General features: G+C 40.5%; 1 protein-coding gene across 3 annotated transcripts in view; it reads right to left on the minus strand.

Moving 5' to 3' along the window:
* Window positions 1–25,504, minus strand: part of LOC126199345 (uncharacterized) — a 150,826-nt gene that overhangs the window by 15,591 nt on the left and 109,731 nt on the right. For all 3 annotated transcript variants that reach the window (XM_049936206.1, XM_049936204.1, XM_049936205.1), the window contains one exon: window positions 21,601–21,823. In XM_049936206.1, the coding sequence (XP_049792163.1) occupies window positions 21,601–21,823 (223 nt within the window). The remainder of the gene's footprint in view (window positions 1–21,600; window positions 21,824–25,504) is intronic.

Below are 25,504 nucleotides of genomic sequence, written 5' to 3' on the forward strand. Positions count from 1 at the left end.
CAAGTACAGTAACTGATATTTCTCAAAAGATAATGAAGGAAGACTAAATTGTGATGTGTGGTGATTCAAATGGCATTGCATACAACAAAAGTTTGTGTGCTGCTAATATCTTAATAACAGTGCTATATGACCTGAGACTTTCTAACATAACTGTACTTGATATTTCACACAGGCATGATTTAATACAATCCTCATGAGTAAGCAGGACAGTAATAGCTACAGACAGACATTATGCAGAAATCTGCAACAGTTCTGAAAATATTCATAGGACCGAAGTACACAAGTTTGATAGAGAACTTTACACAACTCATGGCCTTCATCTCAACTGGCATGGGAAAAATCATCTAGTGATTGTAATATATGACAGCACTTCACATGCAGGGAACAATGTGAACTTAGGACAATCAGATTTGAACAAAGACTGCACCAAAACACAACAAAATTGTAGGAATGGGCATAGACAGATTACACTGGACAATTGGCTGGTGAAAAAAACAAGATAAAACCATTTCTTCCCTATCTTTAAGTGTGTGTAGAAACAGACCAGCTTGGAAAAACATGTAGTGAAAAATACCTTGCCCAGACCTTCACTGAAACTTCTTTTTTAGGGAAAACTTTGTAACTGCTTCTGCAAAATGAAACTAGTAATTTACAAACAAAACAGTAGAGGCTTCTGCAGTAAGATCAATAAACTTATAATCAATGTCCAAGAGCCACGAGGAAGAGACTATGCTCACGTTCTGTCCTTCAGTGAGCACCATATTAATTTTGGTATAGAAAAACTTGTGATAAGTAATTATTATTAGCAACATCATTCTACAGAAAATATAAAGCAAAATATGGTGTTGCCACCTATGTTAAATACAATGTCACATGTAGAGTAACTGATGTGAAGAATTATTGTTTAAAACATCATTTAGATGTGTGTGCCACGCGAAATGTCTGTAAATAATTCTCATATATCAGTAGTAATAGTGTATGGAGCAGCTTAGGAAACTTAAGTCTCTTTTTGAAGCAGTCAGATGCTCTCCTAATATACATATATTCAAAGACAGAAGAAATGTGATAGTGCTTGGGGATTTCAAGGTAAACTTTCTAACAAATTCCAGAGACAGATCAGACTCAGAAAATTTGAGGTCCACATATAATCTTGCTTCTGTAGTTAGTTTCCATGGTAGAATAACTTCATGTACAAACATGCTAGATGATAATATACAGACCAGACTAAAACAGTTAATACAACTACCAGCCCTAAATGGCCTGCCTACACCCATATTTTGCAAACCATCATAAAACACACTGCGGAGGGAGTGTTCCACTGAACCAGTTATCAGGGTTTCTTCCCATTTCATTCACATATGGGATGCAGAAAGAATGATAGTTTGAATGTTCTGTGTGTGCTGTAATTATTCCAATCTTGTCCTCACAATCCCTATGTGAGCGATACGTAGGGGGTTGTAGTATGTTCCTAGAGTAATCATTTAAAGCCGGTTCTTGAAACTTCGTTAGTACTCTTTCTTGGGATAGCTATCTAGTCTGCCAGTTCAGTCCCTTCAGCATCACTGTAACACTCTCCCATGGGTCAAACAAACCAGTGGCCATTCGTGCTGCTCTTCCCTGTATAGATTCAATACCACTGTTAGTCCTACTCAGTACAGATCCCACACACTTGAGCAATATTCTAGAACCAGTCACACTAATGATTTGTAAGTAATCTCCTTCGTAGACTGATTACACTTGCCCGGTGTCCTACCAATAAACCAAAGTCTACCATCTGCTTCAACCACAGCTGAGCCTATGCGATCACTTCATTTCATATCCCAACATATTGTTACACCTAGGTATTTGTATAAGTTGACCTATTCCAACTGTGACTCATTGTGAAGTGCACAATTTTACATTTTGGAAAATTTAAAGCAAGTTGCCAATCTTTGCACCAGTTTGAAATCTTATCAAGATCTGACTGGATATTTATGCAGCTTCTTTCAGACAGTACTTCATTAAAGATAATTGCATTGTCTGCAAAAATCCTGAGTTTACTATTAATACTGTCTGCAAGGTTATTAATAATCAACATTATCATCAACATTCCCAACACACTTTCCAGGGCCACACCCAAAGTTACTTCTACATCTGACAATGACTCTCCATTCAAGACAACATGCTGTGTCCTCCCTACCAAAAGATCCTCAATCCAATCACGAATTTCACTTGATACACCATATGATCGGACATTGGGCAATGAGTATAAGTGTGGTACTGACCCAAATGCTTTTCAGAAATCAAGAAATACTGTATCTACCTGACTGCCTTGATCCAAAGCTTTGAGTATGAAATGTGTGAGTTGGGTTTCACATGATAGATGTTTTTGAAATCCATGCTGGTTGGCACTGAGGAGGTCATTCTGTTCAAGATGATATGTTTTAGCTCAGAATATGTTCTAAGATTCTAAAACAAATTAATGTCAAGGATATTGGATAGGTAGTTTTGTGGATCACTTCTACTACCCTTCTTGTAGATGGGTGTGACCTGAGCCTTTTTCCAAGAACCAGGCACTGTTTTTTGTCCAAGGGATCTACGACAGATTAGGGATTTCACTGGGTCCAGGAGCTTTGTGCAATTTTAACGATTTCAGCTGTTTCTCAACACCACTGACACTAATACCTATTTCATTCATCTTTTCAGTGGCACAAGGGTTAAATTGGAGTAATTCTTCTGGGTTTCCTCTGTGAAAGAACATTTGAAAACAGAGTTAAATATTTCAGTTTTTGCTTTGCTATCCTCAATTTCAGTACCCATCTCATTCGCTGGGGACTGTACATTAACTTTGGTGCCACTAACAGCCTTTAAATATGACCAAAATTTCTTTAGCTTTTGTGAAAGATCATTTGACAATATTCTGCTACGGCAGTTACTGAAGGTTTCACGCACTGCTCTCTTTGTCAAATGCGTTTCCTTCAGAATCTCTCTTTAAATATGACCAAAATTTCTTTAGCTTTTGTGAAAGATCATTTGAATATATTCTGCTACGGCAGTTACTGAAGGCTTCACGCACTGCTCTCTTTGTCAAATGCGTTTCCTTCAGAATCTCTCTATCTACAGCCCTATGCTTTGGTTTACATATATTATGCATTAATCTCTGTTTCTTTACAGTAACTGTATACTATTATGAATTATTCTACTGGGTAAATGTCTATCCCGCACATGGCCAACTTTTCTTTTAAAATTGAGCCATAGTTCCTCTACATGCTCCTGCCCTTTCCTGAAAGTTTCAAGTTCCTCACTGAGATATAACATTACTGATTTTTATTATGTTGTTTCCTGCACATATGTATTTTGTGCTTGTTTTAATTGTCTTTTGCACTTTGGTAATCATTGTTGCCACAACCGCATCAAGGTCACTGATACCAGTTTCAATCTGGACATCCTCAAAGAGGTCAGGTCTATTTGTTGCCATTAGATCCAACATATTTCTACCATGAATGGGATTCCTAACTATCTGTTCTAGGAAGTTTTCAGAGAAAGCATTTAGTAACGTTTTACAGGATTTTTTATCATGCCCACCAGCAACAAAACTGTAACTGTCACAATTAACTGTTGGATGATTAAAGTCTCCACCGATGATTGCAATATGATTGGAGAACTTACGTACAAGCACACTGAGGTTTTCTTTAAAGTTTTCGGTTACATCAGGGGATGAATCTGGTGTGATAGAAGGATCCAATCATCTGCTGAGTCTTTTCCAAGCAATCTCGCATGCAACTTCAATTTCTATCTCAGTAGATTTGAGTTTCTTGTCTTCTGCAACAAATATACCACCTCCACTTCCCATTTCCCTATCCTTTCAAATTTCCCCCAAAAACCTCGGCTTCCGTTTCCAGTTTCAACCAACTTTCTGTACCCAGTATTATGTGACCTTCACTGCTTTTCAAGGACCACTTCAAACTCTGGCACTTTGCTGTAAATGCTTCGGTAGTTAACCACTAGCATTTTAATAATCTCTCCTGTGAAAGGCACCTCTTTTCATCTTACATGATACTTCTGGGTTTCCTACTGCTATCATTATCTGGATTGGATGAAGAGTTGCCTAATCTACCTTTTGTGCTCTTCACACACGTTCAGCTACCTGAGTAGCAGCCTCTGATGTGTAGTGCACACCTGACCCATTTAGAGGCACCCTACAGTTCTGAACCCTATGACACAAGTTCAGGAAGTCGCAGCCTAGCTTATCACAGAACTCTTTATTAACAGTGCAAATAGATATAAGAATGAGACGGGCCTTCCGCTGGAAAATAGCTAGGATAATTAATTATGAAACTATCCGAACTTTTAAATCACAGACTGGAGATCTGTGTATATTTTAGATAATGTCAATTCCAAGTAAATTTTCAGTAATTAAGTGGCACTGACATCTGAAAGTACCCATCGCTGACCTAGAGTTAAATGCCAATCAACTACTTGTAGATGTTTCTGAACTGGTTCACTACAAGTTCCCTATCAATAAACCTCAGCAAAACAAATTATACTCATTTCTAATCCTGATCACAAAAGCCCACGGGAGATAAACATTGCACAGGAGAGCCGACAGATACAGAGGGTATTAAAAAAAAGGAATCCAATATCTCTTTCTCAGTCATGCTTCACAATCCTTCTCAATAGGAAATTAATGAGCCACACCATCATCATAACACAAGAAAGAAATGTGGCATACAATGTGACCTGAGAAATCCGCGACTGGTGCAAAAATATGTGAAATACACAAGTAAAAAACTCTTCAATGCACTTTCAAGTAATATTACACATCTACAAGGTAATAACATAATATTTAAAAGTAAGCCAAAGCAACTCTTGCTTGAAAAAAGTTTTTATTCTCTAGATGAATTCCTTACAGAGATAGAAAAGATAATTTAGCACATATTTCTGTGTGTTCCTGGTTTAATGTTTCTTGCTGCTTTAATTACATTAATTTATGTTCTACAATGTAGGAAAAGACTTACGGTAATGAAGACATGTCAAGCTGCAGACAGGTACAATTAAAAGACACATGCATATAGCTTTCAGCTACAGCCTTCATCAGAGAGAGAGAGAGAGAGAGAGAGACCTCTCACGAGCACACAACCGCCAACTCTGGCATCTCATCTCGGAATCTACATCTACATCCATACTCCGCAAGCCATCTGATGGTGTGTGGCAGAGGGTACCTTGAGTACTTCTATCGGTTCTCCCTTCTATTCCAGTCTCGTATTGTTCGTGGAAAGAAAGATTGTCGGTATGCCTCTGTGTGGGCTCTAATCTCTCTGATTTTATACTAATGGTCTCTTCGCGAGATATACATAGGAGGGAGCAATATACTGCTTGACTCCTCGGTGAAGGTATATTCTCGAAACTTCAATAAAAGCCCTTACCAAGCTACTGAGCGTCTCTCTTGCAGAGTCTTCCACTTGAGTTTATCTGTCTTTTCCGTAATGCTTTCACGATTACTAAATGATCCTGCAATGAAGGGTGCTGCTCTCCATTGGATCTTCTCTATCTCTTCTATCAACTCTACCTGGTACGGATCCCACACCGGTGAGCAGTATTCAAGCAGTGGGCGAACAAATGTACTGTAACCTACTTCCTTTGTTTTAGGACTGCATTTCCTTAGGATTCTTCCAATGAATCTCAGTCTGGCATCTGCTTTACCGGCGATTAATTTTATATGGTCATTCCATTTTAAATCACTCCTAATGCCTACTCCCAGATAATTTATGGAATTAACTGCTTCCAGTTGCTGACCTGCTATATTGTAGCTAAATGATAAGGGATCTTTCTTTCTATGTATTCGCAGCACATTACACTTGTCTACATTGAGATTCAATTGCCATTCCCTGCACCATGTGTCAATTCGTTGCAAACCCTCCTGCATTTCAGTACAATTTGCCATTGTTACAACCTCTCGATAAACTACAGCATATCCGCCCGAAATAAGCGTCAAATGAAAAAACTACAAAGAATGAAACTTGGCTAGCTTGAAGGGGGATACCAGGTGGCAGCTATGGTTGGCCTGCTAGATGGCGCTGCCATAGGTCAAACGGATATCAACTTCGTCTTTTTAAATAGGAACCCCCATTTTTTTATTACATATTCGTGTAGTACATAAAGAAATATGAATGTTTTAGTTGGACCATTTTTTTTTTTTGCATTGTGATAGATGGTTCTGTAATAGTCACAAACATATGGCTCACAATTTTATACGAACAGTTGGTAACATGTAGGTTTTTTAAATTAAAATACAGAATGTAGGTAGGTTTGAACATTTTATTTTGGTTCTTCCAATGTGATACATGTACCTTTGTGAACTTATCATTTCTGAGAACGCATGCTGTTACAGCGTGATTACCTGTAAATACCACATTAATGCAATAAATGCTCAAAATGATGTCCGTCAACCTCAATGCATTTGGCAATACATGTAACGACATTCCTCTCAACAGCGAGTAGTTCGTCTTCCGTAATGTTCGCACATGCATTGACAATGCGCTGACGCATGTTGTCAGGCGTTGTCGGTGGATCACATTAGCAAATATCCTTCAACATTCCCCACAGAAAGAAATCCAGGGACGTCAGATCCAGTGAACGTGCAGGCCATGTTATGGTGCTTCAACGATCAATCCACCTGTCATTAAATATGCTATTCAATATCGCTTCAACTCCACACGAGCTATGTGCCAGACAACCATCATGTTGGAAGTACATCGCCATACATTAACCCACCAAGGTCGCTGATGTTTCACTTGTCGCAGCCATTGTGGATTTTCCATTGCCCAATAGTGCATATTATGCCAGTTTATGTTAACTCTGTTGGTGAATGACGCTTCATCGCTAAATAGAATGCATGCCAAAAATTTGTTATCGTCCCGTAATTTTTCTTGTGCCCAGTGGCAGAACTGTACATGATGTTCAAAGTCATCGCCATGCAATTCCTGGTGCATAGAAATATGGTACGGGTGCAATCGATGCTGAAGTTTTTGAGATTCCCGATTCTCACGCAATTTGTCAGCTACTGATGTGCGGATTAGCCGTGACAGCAGCCAAAACACCTACTTGGCCATCATCATTTGCTGCAGGTCATGGCTGAAATTTCACATGTGGTTGAAATTTCACATGTGGCTAAACACATCCTGTTTCCTTAAATAACGTAACTATCCGGCGAACAGTCCGGACACTTGGATGATGTCGTCCAGGATACCGAGGAGCACACAAAGCACATGCCCATTGGGCATTTTGTTCACAATAGCCATACATCAACACGATATCGACCTTTTCCGCAATTGGTAAACGGTCCATTTTAACACGGGTAATGTTGTTGTTGTTGTGGTCTCAGTCCTGAGACTGGTTTGATGCAGCTCTCCATGCTACTCTATCCAGTGCAAGCTTCTTCATATCCCAGAACCTACCACAACCTACATCCTTCTGAATCTGCTTAGTGTAATCATCTCTTGGTCTCCCTCTATGATTTTTACCCTCCACGCTGCCCTCCAATACTAAATTTGTGATCCCTTGATGCCTCAGAACATGTCCTACCAACCGATCCCTTCTTCTAGTCAAGTTGTGCCACAAACTTCTCTTCTCCCCAATCCTATTCAATACTTCCTCATTAGTTATGTGATCTACCCATCTGATCTTCAGCATTCTTCTGTAGCGCCACATTTCGAAAGCTTCTATTCTCTTCTTGTCCAAACTATTTATTGTCTATGTTTCACTTCCATACATGGCTACACTCCAAACAAATACTTTCAGAAACGCCTTCCTGACACTTAAATATATACTCGATGTTAACAAATTTCTCTTCTCCAGGAACGCTTTCCTTGCCATTGCCAGTCTACATTTTATATCCTCTCTACTTCGACCAGCATCAGTTCAGTTATTTTTCTCCCCAAATAACAAAACTCCTTTACTACTTTAAGTGTCTCATTTCCTAATCTAATTCCCTCAGCATCACCCGACTTAATTCAACAACACTCCATTATCCTCGTTTTGCTCTTGTTGATGTTCATCTTATATCCTCGTTTCAAGACACTATCCATTCCATCCAGCTGCTGTCCTTTGCTGTCTCTGACAGAATTACAATGTCATTGGCGAACCTCAGTGTTTTTATTTCTTCTCCATGGATTTTAATACCTACTCCAAATTTTTCTTTCGTTTCCTTCACTTCTGGCTCATTATACAGATTGAATAACATCGGGGAGAGGCTACAACCCTGTCTCACTCCCTTCCCAACCTCTGCTTCCCTTTCATGTCCCTTGACTCTTATAACTGCCATCTGGTTTCTGTACAAATTGTAAATAGACGTTCGCTCCCTGTATTTTATCCCAGCCACCTTCAGAATTTGAAAGAGAGTATTCCAGTCAACATCGTCAAAAGCTTTCTCTAAGTCTACAAATGCTAGAAACGTAGGTTTGCCTTTCCTTAATCTAGCTTCTAAGATAAGTCGTAGGGTCAGTATTGCCTCACGTGTTCCGATATTTCTACGGAATCCACACTGATCTTCCCCGAGGTCCGCTTCTACCAGTTTTTCCATTCGTCTGTAAAGAATTCGCGTTAGTATTTTGCAGCTATGACTTATTAAACTGATAGTTCGGTAATTTTCACATCTGTCAACACCTGCTTTCTTTGGGATTGGAATTATTATATTCTTCTTGACGTCTGAGGGTATTTTGCCTGTCTCATACATCTTGCTCACCAGATGGTAGAGTTTTCTCAGGACTGGCTCTCCCAAGGCCGTCAGTAGTTCTAATGGAACGTTGTCTACTCCCGGGGCCTTGTTTCGATTCAGGTCTTGCAGTGCTCTGTCAAACTCTTCACGCAGTATCATACCTCCCATTTCATCTTCATCTACATCCTCTTCCATTACTATAATACTGTCCTCAAGTACATAGCCCTTGTATAGACCCTCTATATACTACTTCCACCTTTCTTCTTTCCCTTCTTTGCTTCGAACTGGGTTTCCATCTGTACTCTTGATATTCATACAAGTGCTTCTCTTTTCTCCAAAGGTCTCTTTAATTTTCCTGTAGGCAGTATCTATCTTACCCCTAGTGAGATAAGCCTCTACATCCTTACATTTGTCTTCTAGCTGTCCCTGCTTAGCCATTTTGCACTTCCTATCAATCTCATTTTTGAGACGTTTGTATTCCTTTTTTCCTGCTTCATTTACTGCATTTTTATATTTTCTCCTTTCATCAATTAAATTCAATATTTCTTCTGTTACCCAAGGATTTCTACTAGTCCTCATCGTTTTACCTATTTGATCCTCTGCTGCCTTCACTACTTCATCCCTCAAAGCTACCCATTCTTCTTCTACTGTATTTCTTTCCCCCATTCCTGTCAATTGTTCCCTTATGCTCTCCCTGAAACTCTGAACAACCTCTGGTTTAGTCAGCTTATCCAGGTCCCATCTCCTTAAATTCCCACTTTTTTGCAGTTTATTCAGTTTTAATCTACAGTTCATAACCAATAGATTGTGGTCAGAGTCCACATCTGCCCCTGGAAATGTCTTACAATTTAAAACCTGGTTCCTAAATCTCTGTCTTACCATTATATAATCCATCTGAAACCTGTCAGTATCTCCAGCCTTCTTACATGTATACAACCTTCTTTTATGATTCTTGAACCAAGCATTTTGTTCATAATAGCCATACATCAACACGATATTGACCTTTTCCGCGATTGGTAAACGGTCCATTTTAACACGGGTAATGTATCATGAAGCAAATACCGTCTGCACTGGCGAAATGTTACCTGATACCACGTACTCATACGTTTGTGACTATTACAGCGCCATCTATCACAAAGTGAAAAAAGTGGTTCAACTAAAACATTCATATTTCTTTATGTACTACACAAATATGTAATAAAAAATGGGGGTTCCTATTTTAAAAAATGCAGTTGATATCCGTTTGACCTATGGCAGCGTCATCTAGCGGGCCAACCATAGCGCCATCTGGTTTCCCCCTTCAAGCTAGACGAGTTTCATCCTTTGTAGTTTTTTTGTGTGATGCTTATTTCGTGAGATATTTGGCCCGGTCACTATCAACGGACCACCCTGTATATATTGTGAATAGCAATGGTCCTACGACACTCCCGTGCGGCACACCTGGAATCACTCTTACTTCGGAAGACTTCTCTCCATTGAGAATGACACACTGCATTCTGTTATCTAGGAACTCTTCAACCCAATCACAGAATTGCTCTACGCCTAGCAGAAGTCAAGAAACACATCTACCTGGGAACCCGTGTCTATGGCCCTCTGAGTCTTGTGAACGAATAGCGCAAGCTGGGTTTCACACGATCGTCTTTTTCGAAACCCACGCTGATTTCTACAGAGTAGATTTCTAGTCTCCAGAAAAGTCATTATACTCTAACATAATACGTGTTCCAAAATTTTACAGCTGACCAACATTAGAGATATAGGTCTATAGTTCTGCACATCTGTTCGACGTACCTTCTTGAAAAAGGAGATGACCTTTTCCAATCATTTGAAACGCTATGCTCTTCTAGAGACCTACGGTACACCGCTGCAAGAAGGGGGGCAAGTTCCTTCGTGTACTCTGTGTAAAACTGAATTTGTATCCCATCAGGTCCAGCGGCCTTTCCTCTTTTGAGTGAATTTAATTGTTTTTCTGTCCCTCTGTGATCTATTTCGATACCTACCATTTTGTCATCTGTGCGACAATCTAGAGAAGGAACTACAGTGCAGTCTTCCTCTGTGAAACAGCTTTGGAAAAAGACATTTAGTATTTCAGCCTTTAGTCTGTCATCCTCTGTTTCAGTACCATTTTGGTCACAGAGTGTCTGGATATTTTGTTTTGATCCACCTACTGCTTTGACATAAGACCAAAATTTCTTAGGATCTTCTGCCAAGTCAGCACATAGAACTTTACTTTCGAATTCGTTGAACGCCTCTCACATAGCCCTCCTCACACTGCTTCGTGTAACTTTTGTTTGTCTGTAAGGATTTGGCTATGTTTGTTTGCTGTGAAGTCCCCTTTGCTTCCGTTGCAGTTTTCTAACTCGGTTGTTGTACCACGGTGGCTCTTTTCCATCTCTTACGATCTTGCTTGGCACATACTCATCTAATGTATATTGTACAATGGTTTTGAACTTTGTCCACTGATCCTCAACACTAACTGTACTTGAGATAAGACTTTTGCGTTGGGCCGTCGAGTACTCTGAAATCTGCTTTTTGTCACTTTTGCTAAACAGAAAAATCTTCTTACCTTTTTTAATATTTCTATTTACCGCTGAAATCACCGATGCTGTAACCGTTTTTTGATCACTGATTCCCTGTTCTGCATTAACTGTTTCAAATAGTTCGGGTCTGTTTGTCACCACAAGGTTTAATATGTTTTCACCATGAGTCAGTTCTCTGTTAACTGCTCAAAGTAGTTTTCAGATAATGCACTTAAAAAAATTTCACTGGATTCTTTGTCCCTGCCACCTGTTATAAAAGTTTGAGTCTCCCAGTCTATATCTGGTAAATTAAAATCTCCACCCAAAACTATAACATGGTCGGGAAATCTACTTGAAATATTTTTCAAATTTTCCTTCAGGTGTTCTGCCACAACAGCTGTTGAGCCAGAGGGCCTATAGAGACATCCAATTACCATGTTTGAGCTTGCTTTAACCGTGCTTTTTTACAGAGGCGCAAACCGTGCTCAGAAAGGATAGATTAAATAAAGTAGGTGGTGGTGTGTTTGTGTCTGTTGGTAGTAGTGTACCGCGTAGTGAAGCTGAAATAGATAGTTCCTGCGAATTACTATGGGTAGAAGTTATACTCAACAGCAGTACAAAATAGTAATTGGCCCTTCTACCGACCCCCGACTCAGATGATATAATAGCTGAACGCTTCAAAGAAAACTTGAATCTCATTACAAATAAATACCCCACTCATACAGTTATAATTGGTGGAGACTTCAATCTACCTCGATTTGTTAGCAAAAATACATGTTCAAAGCCGGTGGTAGACAGAAAACATCTTCAGAAATTGTACTAAATGCTCTCTCTGAGAATTGCTTCTAACAATTAGCCCACACAAATTGTAAATGGTTGTGGAGACACACTTGACCGCTTAGCCACAAATAATCCTGATATAATAGAGAGCGACATGACGCATACAGGGATTCGTGATCACAAGGTCATTGTAACGAGTCTCAAAACCATATCAACCAAAACCACTAAAAATAAACGCTAAATATATCTATATAAAACAGCAGATAAAAATTCGTTTGATGCCTTCCTAAGAGAGAGTCTCCAATCCTTCCACACTAATTATGTAAGTGTACACCAGATATGGCTCAAATTCAAAGATACAGTATCGACAGCGAAAGATAGATTCATACCGCGTAAGTTAATAAGAGATGGGACTGATCCACCATGGTACACAAAACACGTCAGAACACTGTCGCAGAAGCAACAAAAAAAGCATGCCAAATTCAGAAGAATGCAAAATCCCCAAGACTGGCTAAGTTCCACGGAAGCTTGAAATTTAGTGCGGACGTCAATGCGAGATGCTTTTAATAGTTTCCACAATGAAATATTGTCTCAAAATATGGTAGAAAACCCAAAGAGATTCTGGTCATATATGAAGTACACCAGTGGCAAAAAACAGTCAATACCGGCACTGCGCGATAGCGATGGAAATGTTACCAATGATGGTGCCACTAAAACAAAGTTACTAAATACAGTTTTCCGTAATTCATTCACGAAAAAAGATGAAGTAAATATTCAAGAATTCGAAACCAGAACAGCTGTTGCACAATTCTAAGGGCTGTCAATTCGACTAAATACCTGGGAATTACAGTTATGAGCAACTTAAATTGGAAAGACCACATAGATAATATTGTGGGGAAGGCGAAACAAAGACTGCACTTTGTTGGCAGAACACTTAGAAGATGCGACAAACCCACTAAAGAGACAGCCTAAATTACACTTGTCCGTTCTCTGCTGGAATATTGCTGCGCAGTATGGGATCCTTACCAGGTAGGATTGATGGAGGACATTGAAAAAGTGCAAAGAAGGACAGCTCGGTTCATGTTATCGCACAATAGGGGTGAGAGTACCTCTGATATGATACGTGAGTTGGGGTGGCAGTCACTGAAACAATGGCGGTTTTCTTTACAGCGAGATCTATTTACGAAATTTCAATCACCAACTTTCTCTTTCGAATGTGTAAATATTTTGTTGACACCTACCTACGTAGGGAGAAATAATCATCATAATAAAATAAGAGAAATCAGAGCTCGAACGGAAAGATTTAGGTGTTCCTTTTTCCCAAGCGCCATTCGAGAGTGAAATGGTAGAGAAGTAGTATGAAAATGGTTCGGTGAACCCTCTGCCAGGCACTTAAGTGTGAATTGCAGAGTGATCATGTAGATGTAGATGTAGATGACCTTCACCCAAATTATTTCAACCGAGCGAGGTGGCACAGTGGTTAGCACACTGGACTCTCATTCAGGAGGACGACGGTTCAATCCCGTCTCCAGCCATCCTGATTTAGGTTTTCCGTGATTTCCCTAAATCGTTTCAGGCAAATGCAGGGATGGTTCCTTTGAAAGGGCACGGCCGATTTCCTTCCCAATCCTTCCCTAACCCGAGCTTGCGCTCCGTCTCTAATGACCTCGTTGTCGACGGGACGTTAAACACTAACCACCACCACCACCACCACCACCACCACCACCACCACCACCACCACCACCAAATTACTTCACATTTCGGATCTCCGTCAATTTCCTTAAATACTATTGCACTTTTTATCGCTATAAACACGCCTCCCCCTTCACTGTCCAGCCTGTCTCTGTGGTATACATTCCAATCTGAGTTTAGAATTTGATTACTGTTTACCTCTGGTTTCAGCCAACTTTCCGTCCCTAGTACTATGTGGGCATTGTGATTGTTTATTAATGAGAGCAGTTCTGGGACCTTTCTATAGACGCTCCTGCAGTTTACTATTACCACATTAATATTGTCATTCCCTGTTGCGTTTTGCCTACTGCTACCTTATCACGTCTCAGGAGGCGTCTTGTCGGGCCTAGGGAGGGAATTCTCTAACCTAAAAAACCCACAAGTGCACTCCACACATACTCCGCTACCCTTGTAGCTGCTTCCTGCGTGTAGTGAATGCCTGACCTATTCAGGGGGACCCTACATTTTTCCACCCGATAGCAGATGGTCGAGAAATTTGCACCTCAGCTCTCCGCACAATCGTCTGAGCCTCTGGTTTAAGCCTTCCACTCGGCTCCAAACCAGAGGACCATGATCGGTTCTGGGAACGACACTACAAATAATTAGCTCAGATTCCACCCCACGAGCAAGGCTTTCCGCCTTCACCAACTCCGCAAACCGCCTGTATGAACTGAGGATGACCTCTGAACCCAGACGGCAGGAGTCATTGGTGCCAACATGAGCAACAATTTGCAGTCGGGTGCACCCAGTGCTCTCTATCACCACCGGCAGGGCCTCCTCCACATCTCGGATGAGACCCCCCGGCAAGCAGACAGAGTGAACACTGGCCTCCTTCTCTGACCTTTCCACTATTTCACTAAGGGGCTCCATCCCCACCTAACATTGGAGCTCCCAATCACTAATAAACCCCTCCCCCCCTGTGCCTGCTCAGACTTTGCTGAAAGAGCAGCCACAGGTTGACTCACAGGCAGGGCGGGCGACACCACACAGCCAGCCTCCACATTGACCCTCCACCTCGTGCGACACGAACACCGTAGAACCCGCCACTCCTCTTGAGGAGAGGGTGGCCCAACCACACCTGGTACCAACAAAGATGTCTCGATAGCAGGGGCCGTGGGTGAAGCATGTAACACCTGGGGTGTACCATACAACACACCAGACTCCACACTGCCACTACACTCCGAGGCAGCAGCCTGAACACAGCTGACTATGGCCATCAGCATGCTCACCTGTTCGTGAACAGTGGTCAGCTCCTCCTGCACCTGTACACAGCAGTAACACATCCTATCCATCCTAATAAATCAACAATTTACTGTAGAGACTTAAGTAATCAAATTTTAACTAGACCGCTAATTCTCTAAAGGCGGCCGATAGCCAACTAAACTGTGGTTACTAGACACTTCTTGTTGGAAACAATAAAAATAAGCACTAACTGCCTCTGGACTGAATTCAAAACAAACACGAAATCTATGGAACACTATTGCTAGTACTCGAAAATTAAAGCTTCCTAAAAGCAAAAACACACGGAACAAGAAGTGACGAGTAAGAAAAACACAGCTAATACTTAAATTTACGCTCAAGTTGGTGGTTGCGTGTGCATGAGGTGTGCTTGCTTGTGTGAGTGAACAGTGTGTGTGTGTGTGTGTGTGTGTGTGTGTGTGTGTGTGTGTGTGTGTTGTGTCTGTCTGTCTTTTAGTGACAAAGGCTTTGGCCAAAAGCTATATGTGAGAGTTTTAATTGTCTCTTTCTGCAACTTGACATGCCTTCTTTACAGTAATTTGCAATCTGTCTGCTCCTACACTGCTGATATTCCTACCTGGAGTTTCCATTGTTTAATTGGTGTTCTGAAAGTCAAGATCATCATCTATTTAGATACTATCTAAAAATATAGCTTAACTCGTTTGTGACTAATTATAACCATCACTTCAGTAACACACTCCTATGGGTCAGCAAACCTGATCTGTTGATTTGCTTATTATTAGGAGCATCAATCATATGTGGTTAGAACACTCACACATGGTACAATGCTAATTACCCTCTGGCATGCACTTCACTTCATTGTGGTTTGCAGTGTAAGTGTGTAGATTTATCTTCTACCTTTGCTGTAGATGGAAGTGACATGTGCTTTCTTCCTAGTACTGGGTGCGGGGATGATTTTTTATTTAGGTGAGCTAACTCAGCAGAAAATTCTGTGTGTTTGCACAATTAACTCAACATCACAGATATTGAATCAAACCTGAGATCTATCAAAAAGAGGCGATAACAGGAAACTAGGGATTAGTAGAAATGAAAGGTCCAATACAGATACAAGAAATGTTGAAGAGTACAAATTTCAACAGCATTTATATGACAATGTTTTTAGTAGAGTGCAGCAGAAATGGATTATCAATAAGACAAAGAGCATACAAACACACTGGTTAAAAAAAAATGCTGCAAGAACAGTATGCACTGGAAGATAATTTGCTCCTAAATCAAAATAATTTATATACTGGCATCAGTTTTCATGAAGTAATGATTTTTGTAAATGTTTAAACCAGCATATATGTATATATACCCTTTTCTATATGAGAAATGTTCTGTTGGAACTGTTCTCCGCATTCATAACTAATGGCCCCAAAATTATCTGGGAAGCGGTCCAAATATCATTCAGAAATTTAGTACAAGTGACATAATCTCAGTAGTCTTATATTATATCACATCAGTTTTCTGCCCTATGGTTGCCAAGGAAGCTCTTGCAGGCACTTGTGAAAGATAGCCATGTTGTTCTTTCAATACCAACTAACACATCAAGGATATGCTCATCAAACATTAATTCCCTAATTTACAAAACTAAAAGCTCAGCCTGTTGTTTCAATAATTTTAAATCATGAATAAGATTGTCAAGATACCCTCACGACAAAACATGTGACTCATTTGATTTAGTGATCTTGAAATGTTTGTTCAGCATGGATATGTCCTTTTCTGCATGTTTGTCACTGTAAATGTCTTCACTTGCTGTCACATTTTCAAGAGGCACTGGTACTGGCAATTCTTCACAGTGACATACAGTAGACATAAGTTAAGATACTGAACAGTGTTGTGTTGTGCTTTTTTTTGTGGTTTCATATACTTCTGCCTGACAATAGCAATCAGTTGTGTGGTCTGTTGGTTCCCAAGAAATCATGGCAACAGCAAACAGCAGAGTACATTTGACATTATCCTTTTAACCAGCCTATTGGAAGGGCAGTACACGCAAACAAGAAATGTAGAGTGCCCAATTCTTGTCCTGGTCATCAACTCTACACCCAAAATAAAGTTCTAAGCACTTCTTTACAAGAGGATTAAGTTACCATTCTTGCATTTCAGATTATACTTTTCCCTCATGTAGCAGAATGAATTTGTGATATTCAGACAGATTCAAGGCATTTGTTCTTCTGAATTAACACGAAGTTCCTCAAACTTTTAACAACAGGCAGTCACTTCTAACAATCATCAGAACTCTTGTTGACAAGATGTAAGTGGCAAAACACAAGGTGCTTCTGTGTTCAAGCACAGTTGCCCAACTACCTACTTTCCTAGAGGAAGATTTACGAACAGTCATGTGTCATAATTCCTTGTATATATTTATTATTTTTAAATTTAAATCTTCAGAATATTTAAGTTAAGCCACAGAAGAACAAGAAGCACTTTCGTGGATTATGACAGATAGAGGGCAACATGTTTTGCGAAAACTGAACCAACAGCCAAAAACAGATTTAATTTTTTGAATTCAGCCCACACAACTTAGCAAAGCCCACCACACACATTCATTTCAACAAAATGTCTGTTAATCGGTGACAGTAATCTAATCCAACTGATGTAACAACAATCTAGTATAAGACCATGTCAAAAGCCTTTTTTAAAAGGTTCACTCATACATGATGAAAATAACTAATATACAGACTAAATCTATGCCAATATTGTTCTATACAGTCAAAGTTGCTTATAGCACTTTTACAATTAATTCATGTGCAAGGATGACCACATTCTAACAGGAATCTACAGTTTTTTGTCCTCACCATATGGAAAAGCAAAGCAATGGCAGATTCTTGTTAGCCACAAGAATACACTATGAAAGTAAATTTTGAAGCTGACTGTGTTACACTTTTGTTTCCATCAATGCATGGCATTCTGGACCCTGGGACAAGGCATCGGGTCCTCATTCCTAAACAGCTTCAATACCTCCTCTCCTGTCCAACTCATCTGGCCCTCCCCAACCCAGCAATCCTGAACGTTCACATCCACATCTCTGATGGTTCCTTCCAAACCTCTGTCCATATTAAGTCCACTAACCACCAACAGTACCTGCATTTTGGCAGCTGCCATCCCTTCCACACCAAAAGGTCACTCCCACATAGTCTGGGCTCTCAAGGATGGGACATCCGCAGCTATGAGCTGAAGCTCTTACTAAGGCAGGCAGCATTCCTCAAACCCAGTCCACAGACACGTTTCCATGCCATATTCACACACTTCGCTGATACTCTGACCATGCCCAAGAACCAACTGCAAAAGAAACACCTACCCCCCCCCCCCCCTCCCCGCCGCCGGTTATCCACTATCATCCTGCACTGGAACATAACCCTATCTTTCGTCAGAAATTCGATTGTTTATCATTATGCCCATGAATGAGGAACATACTACATCATTATGTCCAGGAACAAGGACCATACTACTTACAAACCTTCCAACCTCTCCTAAAGTGGTATTCCATCAGTAACCCAATCTCCTTGAAGCACAATTACTCCCAACCCCATGCTAGATGGGTCACAACCTTGTGGAAGATTCAGGTGCAAGACCTGTCCAATGCACCCTTCCAGTTGTACTCTAGTCTCCTAGCAGGCTTATTCTTTCCCATCAAAGGGAGGGTCATCCATGAAAGCAGTCATGCCATATATCAGCTCTGCAGGAATTTCTGCACAGCATTTTATTTGTGAACAAGCACCAAACAGCCATCCATTCAAATAGATTGCCATTGTCAAATTGTAACCAGAAGTGGATTAACCACCCAGTGGCAGAAATTGCCGCTGAGTACATGTTCGATTCTAATGCTTGCTTCACAACCCATGTCATCTGGATCCTTGGCCCCCACATGCTCCTCCCCACATACCACTTTCTTGGTTTTATATAGATAGACTTTGTCCAAGTGACACGTCCTTCAATCCCCTTATCCTCGTCTGAAAGCTAGCAAAGTCCTCAATCTTGTTTACAAGACCTTAAATGAGTCAGTGCTTTTACTATTGAGTTGTTTCTTTTAATCCTTAAATTACTGGCATTGCACCAGGACTTTTCATTACACAATTGAACAGGTGTGTTTCATTGCAAATGCTATCCAATGCCTCAGACACTGATGCACAAGAAAATTGCATATTATTGTTATTTTGGCTGTGTCATTAATTATGGCTTTGTTACTGTACCATATACTTAAAAATTATCAACCTTTTTTCTTTTTTTACATCTGACTGAAATTATACTGCGATTCGTACAGCCTGACTGACAAGTTACTGCTAAGATCCCATAGCATGGCAAGGTGAGGTTTGCAATAAATTAAGTGGCTTAAGTGGCAGATATGCTAAACAGGCAGTAGGGTCTGCTAAGAAAGAATTATAGGAAATTCTGCAGGGAAAAAAAAAAGCTTCAGGTCCAGAAGAATTTGATACTTCTGCACTTTAAACATGGTTCAATTTCATATTTTTAAAACCTACTAATTTCTGACATTAAACTGTACCTACAGCCAGATGCCACTCTCAAAATCCAAACATTTCCCTTCCAAAACTCACTAATCATGCTGAGAAACATAATTAAAGGACCATTTTTTCAAAACCTCATAATTGTCTCCTATCGTGATGGAGAAGTTTGAAATTTGGCTCCAAGGTGCCCACAAACTTCCTCTGTAATGGCGCAAAAGCATAGCACACTATGGTGTTACCCTCACACGCAATGATGCTTCAAACAGCAAGGTGTAAACACATGCGAAAAAAGGACCAGAACTCAGAAGTTCATGTTTCTTGTAAAGCATATTAATGAAGTCACATCAGCAGCAAATTTCTGCCTAATGCCACCATGGATGTGTCACATGATGGGAATGTCTTCACACACTCTCTCATTCACATTTCACCCCTTCTTTTGACACCTCTGTGATGGAGGTCAAAACCACAAGGCCCAGCATTGAAATCAAGAGTTTTCTTGCGGGTGGCTGAGGAAAACATTTCAAACATACCACCGTTCAGAATAGAAATGAAAAACTCTCAGGGGTGGCATAATGGGCGTCAATGAAACGACACCTTTACATGGGGTGTTTATTCCCAAGCAGCTCACAGTTGAAAACCACAGCTCGCAGTGAGTAAAGCAACAGGACAACGTTCCTGAAAACCTTGATACTGCTGACACCCCTGGACGTGTCACTCCATCTCTAAGGACATGGTGTGGCTCCATGCACATTGAACATGACCACAGTCCTCTCAAGGGCTGTGTGACAGCAATTTTTTTCTCTTGTGTACAGGCTGCAACAACTAGCCATTCAATGTATTGCTCCATGCTCATTGAACATGATCACACTCCTTTCAAGTGCAGTGCAACAGCAATCTTTGCTTTTGTGTACAGCCTGGAACAACTAGGGGCCATTCAATGAAATTTGAGTGTGATCCAAAGCATCATAGGGTGCTTATGCATTTTCAGCCCCCCCACTTTATGAATAAAGTGGGAGCGGGTGCCACCAAGGGTGTTGCTGAACTGGGTGGGATTTGGGGAGAGGGGAAGTGTTTTAGAGGGACCCTTTGCTGTTTTATTCCTGCATGTATCTAATGTCAGCAAGCAACCCCCCCCCCCTCCCACCCCTCCAGTGATCATGCAACAGGAGGCTGAAAATGCGTAATCACATTTTGCTGTTTTGTGCCACGTTAAAATTTCAACAAATGGCTGTGAATGGTCCCCAGGGGTTCCTACTCGTGTATGAGAGCAAAAGCTGCAGTCACACTACACTCCAAAAGTGTGTGATCATGTTCAATGGGGATGCAGCCCCATAGTGTCCTTAGAGAAGGGTTGAAACGTCCAGGGATGTCAGCAGTGTCACAGGTTGTCAAGAATGTTGTCCTGCTGCTCATGGCACTGCAAACTTGTTTTCAGCCATGAAATGTGTGGCAATCAGTGCCCCAAGAAAAGGGGTGGTTTCATCAATGTCCTTCATGCCCCCCTCCCCCCAGAGGCCTTTTTGTGTCAACTGAGCAGTGGTGCATCTGAAATGGATGTCACATTTCTGACCTCCATCACAGAGGCATCACAAGAAGGTGCAAAGTGTGGATAAGAGGGATTATGACGACCTTCCCATCATGTGACACATTCATAGAATGGGTAGAATTGTGGTAAAATTTGGTGCCAATGTGACATCATTAACCCAACTTACACTACACATGAACTTCTGAGGTCTGGCCTTTTTCCCTCATGTGTCGACACTTTGCTGTTTGTAGCATCGTCGAGCTTGGGAGTGACATCACAGAGTGCCATAGTTTTGCATTCAAACTTCTGTAACACAACAGGCGACAATTACAGAGTTTTGAAAATGTGATTGTTTTATTCTGTAGTGCAATTGTATCTTCCTGTCCCATAAGCCCCAAATTAAATAGTACCTGTAGGTCCATTTAACTGATTAATTGGACTATTTGTAGTCTGGATGTTCTTTCAGTTAATTTAACATGTACTCTATATGTCAATGACACTATTTAGAAATGGACACCATAAGACAAATAAATCACAGTTAGTCAGTCACATGTAGTTCAGTCTAATTGTGGAATGTTTACAATGATTAATAAGTCATATATTTCATTTTAATTTCCAACAGTGTTAAATAAGAAATTAGAGTTTTACCTTAGTTTGAGATGATGAAGTGAACATCTTTTCTCAAGCCAATTCAAGTTACTACGATATGCATTATAACTTTTGTCGCGTGTATGCCATAATGTCAGAGTTTTATCCAAATATAAATGTGCTGCTGTATAATATGCTTTAAAATCTTCACTCAAGATCTTCTTTGCTTTCGTGACTATTTTTTCACCCTCAGAAAGTGGAAGCCATTCAGCAACTTGCAGTCCTGTAACATGAGACTTAAGTTACCACAGAAAATATAAATGTTTCATTTCACTTTGAACTATACATTGGTAACCCAGAGCATTACAGTACTGAAGCAGTTAAGGTGACGTGGAAGTTATATAACAGCAAGAAAAGTGTACAACACATGCTAGGGATACCGAGAAATTATTTGGTTGATTCTACTGGGGGCCGAACCACACAATAACGCTGGGTTCAGTGTGGGGCAGCAGTGGGGTGAGTGGACTGCTGTAGCCTGTTGTGGGATTGTGAACCACTGAGGGCTATGGCGAGGACGAAACTGTATCCCAAAAACCATGGTAGAGCTGACCATTTGTGATACCAGAAAGAGAGGACTGTTATTTGCCTGTAAGAGCACGAAGATATCGCCTTATTACTGCATGGCAACTGGCATCTGACCCCGCAGCATCCAGTGTACTTTTTTATAGAGGCAAACAGTGTACAGAAGTCTTCGGCAAAGTGGCTTTTATTGTTGGAGACCTGCTGTATGTGTACCTCTGATGTGACTTCACAGAAGGGAACGTCTAGACTGAAGTTGTCAGCATGCCACTTGGATGGTCAAACAGTGGGCAAACGTTCTTTTCACAAATGAGCCCCGACATTGTCTGGAGAATGATTTTCGACAGCTTCGCATCTGGAGGGAATGTGCAACTCGACTTCACGACCCAAATACTGTGAGAAGAGACCGATATCGAGAAGAATCCCTGATGATGAGGGCAGGGATTATGTTAACCACATAAACAGCTCTTCATGGAATTATACGGATGAATAGGCAAGGTTTAACTGTTGTCAGGTATTGTGACGAGATCTTAGGATTTCATGTGCGGTTTTTGCGAAGTGCTGTGGGCCAGACTTTGTACTGATGGACGATAATGCTTGACTTCATAGAGTACGGATGGTTGCTGTTTTCTTGGAAACGGAAGATACTGCACCCATGGCAGGGCCTGCTCACTCTCCCGATGGAATCCCATAGATCACGTCTGGAATGCATGGGGGACAGGTTGCATCAGGTAAGCTTTCACCAATCACTCTTCAAGACTTGCGAGCAGCTCTGCAGGAGGAGTAGGCATTATTGCCCCAACATCAGATTGATGACATCATTCACAGTATGCTCTGTCATTGTCATACCTGTATTACTCACGCTCCGTACTAAGCACATTAACCAGTAGTCAGAAAGTGTGTGCAAGTCCATTAAGTTGGGAAAAATTAAGAACATTTTTTATCTAGCACTGAGCATGTTGTATTTTTTTTTACATTCTGTATTCTTTACACTGTTTCTGCTTTACTATCACCTGTGTATATTGTTTTGTGACAAAATAAACACAACCTTGCAAAATTTATGTTTGTTGCTTTAATTTTGGACACCAGTGTATATGCAAACATCACAAGCACAAAATGAAGAGAGGGAGAAGGTATATGAGGATACTGAATGGGTAATTCAGAATGTAAAGGGAGCTACTGTGGCCTACAGTCCGAAAACTGGTTTGATGTAGCTCTCCATGTTACTCTGTTCTATGCAAGACTCTTCATCTCCAAATATATTCTAAAATGTACATCCTTCTGAATCTACTTACTGTATTCATCTCTTGTTCTCCCTCTATGATTTTTATCATGGACACTTCCCTCCAATACTAAATTGGGAATGCCTTGATGTCTCATAATGTGCCTTACCAATGATCCCTTGCTCTAGTCAGGCTGGCCACAAATTTCTTTTCTCCCCAGTTATATTCAGTACCTCCTAATTAGTTCCACAATTTACCCATCTAACCTTCGGCATTCTTCTGCAGCACCACATTTCAACAGCTTCTATTCTCTTTTTGTATAAAATGTTCATTGACTATGTTTCACTTCCACACAAGGCTATACTCCAGACAAATACTTTCAGGAAAACTTCCTAACACTACATCTGATGTTGACAAATTTGTCTTTGTCAGAAATGCTTTTCTTGCCATTTTATATCTGCTCTACTTTGGCCATCATCAGTTATTTTGCTGCCCAAATAACAAAACTCATCTACTACTTTACATGTCTCGTTTTCTAACCTAATTCTCTCACGATCACCTGAGTTTATGTGACTACATTTCATTATCTTTGTTTTGCTTTTGTTGATGTTCATCTTATATCCTCTTTTCAAAAAACTGTCCGTTCCATTCAGCTACTCTTCCAAGTCCTTTGCTGTCTCTGAGGTTTCCCAGTGACATTGTAATTCTTCAAAGATTTTTTCCTCTCCCTTCCTTTAATTCTTACTCCAAATTTACCTTCGCCTTTACAGCTTGCTCAACGCACGTACTGAATAACATTGGCAATAGGCTACAACCCTGTCTCACTCTCTTCTCCTTCACAGCTTCACTTTCATGCCCCTCAACTCTAACAACTGCAATTTCGTATCTGTATAAGTTTAAATAGTCTTTTGCTCCCTGTATTTTACCCCTGGTACCTTCAGGGTTTCAAAGAGAGCACTCCAGACAACACTGTAAAAAGTTTTCTCTAAGTCTACAAATGCTATAAATGTAGGTTTGCTTTTCCTTAACGTATCTTCTAACATAAGTCATAGGGTCAGTATTGTCTCTAAACAGATTTTTCCCCGAGGTTGGCTCCTACCAGTTTTTCCATTCTTCTGTACAGAATTTGTGTTAGTATTTTGCAGCCATAACTTATCAGACCGATAGATCAGTAACATTCACATCTATCACCACCTGCTTTCTTTGGAATCGGAATTAACATAAAGGAGATGACAATTTATAGTCATGGAGGACTGGAATGCATTTGTAGGGGAAGGAGTAGAAGAAATGTTTACAAGAGAATATGTGCTTTGTAGAAGGAATGAGAAAGGAGAAAGACTAATTGAGTTCTGCAATGAAGGGCAGCAGCCTTTTCAGTAGTTGCAAGGGCAACAGTCTGGATGATTGACTGATCTGGCCTTGTAACAATATCCAAAACGACCTTGCTGTGCTTGTACTGCGAACGGCTGAAAGCAAGGGGAAACTACAGCCGTAATTTTTCCCGAGGGCATGCAGCTTTACTGTATGATTAAATGATGATGGCGTCCTCTTGGGTAAAATATTCCGGAGGTAAAATAGTCCCCCATTCGGATCTCAGGGCGGGGACTACTCAAGAGGATGTCGTTATCAGGAGAAAGAAAACTGGCGTTCTACGGATCGGAGCGTGGAATGTCAGATCCCTTAATCGGGCAGGTAGGTTAGAAAATTTAAAAAGGGAAATGGATAAGTTAAAGTTAGATATAGTGGGAATTAGTGAAGTTCGGTGGCAGGAGGAAAAAGAATTCTGGTCAGGTGACTAGAGGGTTATAAACACAAAATCAAATAGGGGTAAAGCAGGAGTAGGTTTAATAATGAATAGGAAAATAGGAATGCGGGTCAGCTACTAAAAACAGCATAGTGAACGCATTATTGTGGCCAAGATAGATATGAAGCCCACACCTACTACAGTAGTACAAGTTTATATGCCAACTAGCTCTGCAGATGACGAAGAAATTGAAGAAATGTATGATGAAATAAAAGAAATTATTCAGATAGTGAAGGGAGATGAAAATTTAATAGTCATGGGTGACTGGAATTCGAGTGTAGGAAAAGGGAGAGAAGGAAACGTAGTAGGTGAATATGGATTGGGGCTAAGAAATGAAAGAGGAGGAACCAGGTTTTAA

The sequence above is a fragment of the Schistocerca nitens genome, chromosome 8 (genome assembly GCF_023898315.1).
Source record: "Schistocerca nitens isolate TAMUIC-IGC-003100 chromosome 8, iqSchNite1.1, whole genome shotgun sequence".
NCBI classification, from domain to species: domain Eukaryota; kingdom Metazoa; phylum Arthropoda; class Insecta; order Orthoptera; family Acrididae; genus Schistocerca; species Schistocerca nitens.